Raw genomic sequence first — 7,007 nt, 5'->3', positions numbered from 1 at the left:
ATGTACCTTTATGTTTTGATTCTGTCAACTGATGTTCTGATAGCTAGCTAGGTTAAGCTTTGCAAGGAAAACCACAGACACACAATTAGCATTATAACATTTGCCCTTGACCAGCTACTAGTATTTCATCAGATTCGTTTGCTATTCAACCCGTGGAAGCTAACACAGCGCTGATGATGTCGTAAGGAGAGCTGTTAAGCAACTCAAGGTAGCTACAGTAGCTTAGACAACTTTACCGGGTTTAATTGCTAGCTAGTTAACTAAACTTAGTCCAGTTGACCTTTCATTGGCATTAAACCATTGTTAGCCATGTCTTGTTAGTCCGTGCTTTTCTTTGTTTAGAAGGCTGTCATGCTAAGGTTACAGGAGTGTAGGCTTTAAACAAGTTGAGATTTTGGTTAAAGCTGGCCTGCTTAGATAGCTAACTAGCTAACTTACCTAACCAGCTAGTAATTTTATCCAGTTATCAAGACTAGCTATAGCCCAAAGGCCAGCATATGGCGATATTGAAACGGCTCAATACTAGCCTTTGGGCTAGTCTAGCTATATAATTAGACAGGTCATGTGTTGATAGTGTTTATATATTTGCCCTGTAAACCCAATTTGCATGGTTTTGTTAACTATGTTGTTGTGACACTAGTCACTCTGCTGCAGAATGTGGTCAACCAGAGATATTTACAGTTTCAACCCCGGTTTATGTGTGTGTGTACGTGTGTGCTCCTACAGGATGGAGGGTCAAGAGTCATCCTGTTCCTCAGCTACACCAGAGAGAAGCTCCAACACTCCAGAACCAGTCAGGTCCTCAACCTCCAAACACAGGAAGTCACCTAAGAGACGACGGGAGGAGAAGAGGTCCCAATGCCACCATCAGGATGACCAGGAACACCTGTTGCTGCCCGATGACGAGCAAATCAGGTTGCCGGGCCAACACGAACACTCCGAGCCCTCTGGGTCTTCGACGGCAGAGATGGCAGAGACCTCCCCTAAGAGGTGTGTGTCTGAGAGCTGCAGGTAGCCTGGGACAGTAGTCTCTTTCAGTAGCTGCTTGGTGTGCTGTCTTGTGTCTAGGATTTGTCAAGACAGCACAAAAAGATCTGGGACCAGGCTAACATGAGATTACTGGGATAATAATGCCATTATAGCTACAGTACTGCCTTAGGGTCGCTAGCTGGACATGCCATAGCCACAGTACTGCCTTAGGGTAGCTAGCTGAACATGCTCTCTGTCTGTCTCGCTCTCGCTTTTGCTCTCTCTCGCTTTTGCTCTCTCTCGCTTTTGCTCTCTCTTTGACTCTCTCTGTCTGTCTTTCTCTCTGTCTTTCTCTCTTTCGCTCTGTCTGTCTGACCCTCTCTTTTCTCTCTCGCTCACTGTCTGACTGTCCTCTTTTCTACCTCCTACAGGAGAGCTCACTTTCTCCATGGACCATATCCTGCTACTCACTTTGGACCCAAAGCCTGTATTCTTCCTAACCCAACCTCAGTCATGTAAGTCATTGGTGTGGGAACTTCATTGCACTTACATTACACACTGTCTGGAATTTGTTCCCCTCTCTGTCTTTGTTATTTTAGTTGCATCGTTTGGCATTGAATCCTTACGTAACTGTCCCAGTATCAGCAGGTAAGATGAGCATTAAGGACAGGACTGTGATTGGGTAGTAGTGTCCTATTGAGATTTAAGGACAGGACAGTGATTGGGTAGTAGTGTCCTATTGAGATTTAAGGACAGGATTGTGATTGGGTAGTAGTGTCATATGAACCGGTACAGTGAGTCAGAACACCTAGGGTACTTAGTTGCAGAGGGTTTAGCCTATGGCTGTTTCATTGACCTTACTACCACGTACACCGGCTGTCATGACCGCAGTAAAATTCCACGTGACTGTTGAGTCACAGTAATCTCTTTTTATGCACTATGGACATGCTGTGGTAGTACCCAACTGGCTAACACTCATCAGGTCACTAATGGCCTGATACTCAGCTCTCTATTGTCCCTCTAACCACTCTATCAATGAAAATCACATCAAACACTTATCAATACATTATCATGCTTTTAAAACTCACCTCACTGTGATGATCAATTTGAAGATAGAGGTTCAACAGGTCCCAATGCCAACTGAGTGGAACACATGGTCGTTGTGGATGTTTCAAAGCCTAACAACGAAACATAGCCTACTGCATATTACACAAGGCAGAAAAACACAACAGATTTAAAATGTCTTTGGTACATAATTGGGTCTAGCCTATACTCCAACAATAAACTAATTCTAGTAATGGCCTTTTGACTGTGGACTGTGTTATTATGCCTACTGAATGGACTGGTTACCTTATGCCATTGGGCATGTTTCATATTTTCATAATTTATAGGCTACACGTTACCTTTTAACTACAGAGTATCTCACCACCGTGCGTTTCCATCTTCTCCTCTTTCCTTAATTCCTTTCTCCAGCGCGCAGACAGAGGGGTTGTCAAACAGTTTGATGAAATATCTTTAGTTGTGAAAACGTGTTACTATCGATGTTCCCGAACAGATTTCAGTTGGTTTCCCAAATGAAGCACTGGCTATCTTCAGGAACAGGGTTGGAGAGCCCATGGCATACAGAGTACTGGCTATCTTCAGGAACAGGGTTGGAGAGCCCATGGCATACAGAGTACTGGCTAGCTGCAGGAACAGGGTTGGAGAGCCCATGGCATACAGAGTACTGGGTAGCTTCAGGAACAGGGTTGGAGAGCCCATGGCATACAGAGTACTGGCTAGCTACAGGAACAGGGTTGGAGAGCCCATGGCATACAGAGTACTGGCTAGCTGCAGGAACAGGGTTGGAGAGCCCATGGCATACAGAGTACTGGCTAGCTGCAGGAACAGGGTTGGAGAGCCCATGGCATACAGAGTACTGGCTAGCTGCAGGAACAGGGTTGGAGAGCCCATGGCATACAGAGTACTGGATAGCTGCAGGAACAGGGTTGGAGAGACCATGGCATACAGAGTTGGAGAGCCCATGGCATACAGAGTACTGGCTAGCTTCAGGAACAGGGTTGGAGAGCCCATGGCATACAGAGTACTGGCTAGCTTCAGGAACAGGGTTGGAGAGCCCATGGCATACAGAGTACTGGCTAGCTGCAGGAACAGGGTTGGAGAGCCCATGGCATACAGAGTTTGGGTGGAATATCACCTGTCGCACAGCAAGCGGCTGCATGCTCCTACTCGGCATGATTGGAAAACAAACTGGTGGGAAAGCAGCCTCCGTTCACTATTTGAGTGCATACGGAGGACATGTTTTCCCCCTCCCCTGCCCCTCTTCCTGTCCATTTGATAATGGCCCATTCTAAATCAGAACTTTTAAGAGATCTGATTTTTTTGTTTATGACTACTTTGCTACAATGACACACTTAGTTATCTACCCACCTCGTTCCTCTCTTTTAGCATGTACACGTAGTAAGTACACCATCATGCTTTAGGGATGCGTGTCTCTTCAGATTCCATAATGATTATTTAGTTGTGGACACTACATCACCACACTCCCTCTCTTTAGTAGTGGACACTACATCACCACACTCCCTCTCTTGCTTTTTCGTCCTCCTCTTTGTAGGTCACCTTGATTTAGCACCTGTGTGTTCTATTAGTTTCATTATGAAATATTTAGTGAACTCCATGACAGTAGTTGAAGCAAGGGGCTATAGCAGCACACAAGTAGAGGAGAAATACATGCTGGGCTGGGCATGCCCTGAGCTAGTGAAAGCGCTACTGGAGTGAAATTGGAGCGGGCGAGAAGGCCGACCTTTGGGAATCACGCTCCAGTCAAATTGGGCGCGCTCCTCAAGCTCCACTCACATACTCTGCCACTGGCACGCTGGAGAAGTGTGCTCTTCACGGGTGAATCCCGGTTTCAACTGTACCGGGCATTTGCCAGACAGCGTGTATGGCGTCGTGTGGGCAAGCGATTTGCTGATGTCAAAGTTGTGAACAGACTGCAGACAGATTATAATAATGCAACAGATATATAAGCCTATCTTGTCTGCTAGATGAACTACAGCCTAGGCTGCCATTGGCATGGTGCATAGCCAGATAACCTACAGTCTGTTCTTCTGAAACACGTTGTCTTCATATCATAATGTTTCTTTAGACCTGCCTAAAATAATGGATTTATTATGACGTTGTATATTACATTTATTTATTATACTTTAAAAATATATAGATGTTTCAAAAGCACGCATTAGCGGCTTGTATGAGGCTTGTATGAGGCTTGTATGAGGCTTGTATGAGGCTTGTATGAGTGCCGGCCTGGAGATGCTGAACTTGCTTATGTTAATAAACTGTTAATTACCATGACACAGGCAGGCTTTTGCATGACAATAACCCTTACTCTACATAGACACACTGTCCATCTAGACAGTAAAGATAAATAATCAACCCTGGGATCTGGTGAGACTGAGTAGCTGTGGAGTTTGGACTTCGTTATCTAATTCTGTATTTACCATGTTAATGAATGACTGTTCAGAACAGCTTTTGAATTGTTTGAAAATGAGGGATTATCTTCAGTGCAACCACCGGACGTCGTTTAAATGGTAACAAAAAGGAAAATCGAGACTGGTTAGAAAAATGTATTTTTGGTAAAGGGGAATGTGGAATCGGCCAATGGAAGTGTGTGTGTGTGTGTAGCTGTACTGTTCTGTGCCTGATGTTGTGAGGCGAACTGTAAAATGTATAAATAAATGTAGACTACTTTTTAATGAAGTTTGATTGTGTGTCGTCGTCGTCAGGCACATCCAGGATCCGGCCAGTCAGCGCCTGACGTGGAACAAACCACCAGTCAACGTTTTGGTCATCAGGAAGATACGAGACGAGAGCCTGGTAGAACCATTTAAAGAACTCTGCCACTTCCTCGTTGAGGTACTGTATCATAGAGCTGAAGTGTGTGGTTCTGTGTGAGTGTGTGCATGTGCTTACACGTTGTTGTTTATGATGCGTTTGAATAGGAGCTATGTACGTTATCAATAGTGAATCTATAGAGATCAATGCAGTTTTATTAAATATGTATCTTGGTGGAAGCATGCAGTCCCAGAATTGAATGAAAGCATGAATTTTTTAGTCTTGTCTTGTCTCATACAAGCTATGATACATATGATACATACTATGATGATATCAGACTGTTCAGTCCGAATCAGATCTACTGGATACCTACCAGGATTGGGCTTTCTATTCAGTATTGAGTAAGTAAAGTGACGTTCCATTTCCATGTGCTCCAGGAGAAGGGTATGCTGGTGTTTGTGGAGAGGAGGGTGGTGGCTGACGTCTCCCTGACTACGGACGAGACCTTCGCCACAATCCGAAAACAACTCTGTACCTTTAGAGAAGGTAACAGAGACACACACACACACCATCTCTCATAGCATAACATCCACCCAGAAGTGTGTCAGATCCATTCCTCTTCAGTAAACATGTGGATTGGGTCACATGGCTACAACGTATATAGATCTACTGAATTGCTGAACTGTGTTTCCTGTCCAGGTTATGATGACATCTCTCACTGTATTGACCTCATCATCTGTCTGGGAGGAGACGGGACTCTACTCTACGCCTCCTCTCTCTTCCAGGTACCCACTAACACATACAGTACACCAGGGGTGGGCAACCCTGTTCCTGGGCAACCCTGTTCTTAGAGTGCCTCAGGTACGGCAGGATTTTGTTCAAACTAGGCACTGTCGTGTCTTTGGCTATGCTGGATTAGGTGATATGACATGCTATTCTATAAAATAATTTATCCGTAATTAATATTACCTGATTGAGCTAATCATGTAAATGTAATTAACTAGAGAGTCGGGCACCACAAAATAATATTTATAGAGCTGTTATCTTCCGAATAAACTCTTAAAGACCTACTAATATTTTACATCAATAGCAGTCAACATTAATCTTCATCTTACTTCAGTCTCATCTGAAAGTTGTAAATTCTTGGTTATCTGCAAGAACCCTGGCTAACAATTTGAATCAGCAATACAAAATTGGGTTTAATTATTTATTTGCTAAATACCTAACTAATCACACAGAATTACACATACACACAATTAATCATAACTTGATTACAAATTACGTCATAAAGGAAAACGTCCCTAGCGGGCGGAACAGATATGACAGCTGGTTACACAAAAGAAAAGGGTCTGGGTTTGAGTGAAAGAGCGTGAAGACTGAGGAACAAAGGGCGAAGCTGTGCTATCGTAAATACAGTATCTTATGCATTCTAAATTACCCCCCATTTGGAAAAGAAAAATGCAATATTTACTCTGAGCTGCGCTTCGGTAGGTTGGTGGTAGATGGAAGGCCGTGTTGCCAAACCAACTCCTCTGTCCTTTGAAGAATGTCTCTGGTTGTCAATTGAATACGTTGTAGTAACGTCGTTGTGTGATAGACGGGATACTCTTTCTGTTCCTTCCTAACCTGCGTTTGCATCTGCGGTCGCTAACTCAACAGCTAGGAGGTATCACTTCTGTAGTGAATAAGAGTTCAAAGTTCATACCATTCGCAACCAAAGCTCATGCTGATGTTGGCTTCGTTCTGTAGTTATTATCTGAACCATTCTGACATAGGACCGTCGCCCTCATATCCTCGGAACAGGAAGTTCTATTGTCGTCAAGGGCTTATATAGGAAGGAAGAAAAGGGATGTGTGTCATAGTTTACAACCTCTGTCTCTTCACGTGGGCGGGCCACTGAGTGAGCAGCAATATCTTATGAAAACCCACATCTCACATTTTAGAAGCTAAAATCACATTTCATCCCATCACAAATAATGTCATATTCAAACATTTAAATTGAACAACAATTCCATGTGAATCCGATAACTCTGATGTGTAGACTTTCCACTGTAGAGTTTGTCATCTTATCATTGATGAGAATGTCTCAGATGACAACCGAACTGACATCATATTCATTAAGTACCACCGCATATGTTCAATTGGTCGGATTACCAGAATATAGTTCATTTCCCCCCACCTTCTGATGTTCCCAGAATCTCTAT

At 43.7% G+C, this 7,007-nt stretch overlaps 1 protein-coding gene across 1 annotated transcript in view; it reads left to right on the top strand.

The window, feature by feature from the left end:
* Positions 1 to 7,007, top strand: part of LOC139386846 (NAD kinase-like) — a 19,358-nt gene continuing 12,351 nt past the window's right edge. The window contains exons 1-6 of the mRNA XM_071132699.1: positions 1 to 208; positions 727 to 990; positions 1,401 to 1,484; positions 4,755 to 4,884; positions 5,241 to 5,349; positions 5,503 to 5,588. Of these exons, the coding sequence (XP_070988800.1) occupies positions 728 to 990; positions 1,401 to 1,484; positions 4,755 to 4,884; positions 5,241 to 5,349; positions 5,503 to 5,588 (672 nt within the window). The 5' untranslated portion in view covers positions 1 to 208; position 727. The remainder of the gene's footprint in view (positions 209 to 726; positions 991 to 1,400; positions 1,485 to 4,754; positions 4,885 to 5,240; positions 5,350 to 5,502; positions 5,589 to 7,007) is intronic.

Source organism: Oncorhynchus clarkii, chromosome 28 (genome assembly GCF_045791955.1).
Source record: "Oncorhynchus clarkii lewisi isolate Uvic-CL-2024 chromosome 28, UVic_Ocla_1.0, whole genome shotgun sequence".
Taxonomy (NCBI): domain Eukaryota; kingdom Metazoa; phylum Chordata; class Actinopteri; order Salmoniformes; family Salmonidae; genus Oncorhynchus; species Oncorhynchus clarkii.
Note: the sequence above shows the minus strand (reverse complement) of the source record. Positions and strands in the feature narration are given on the sequence as shown.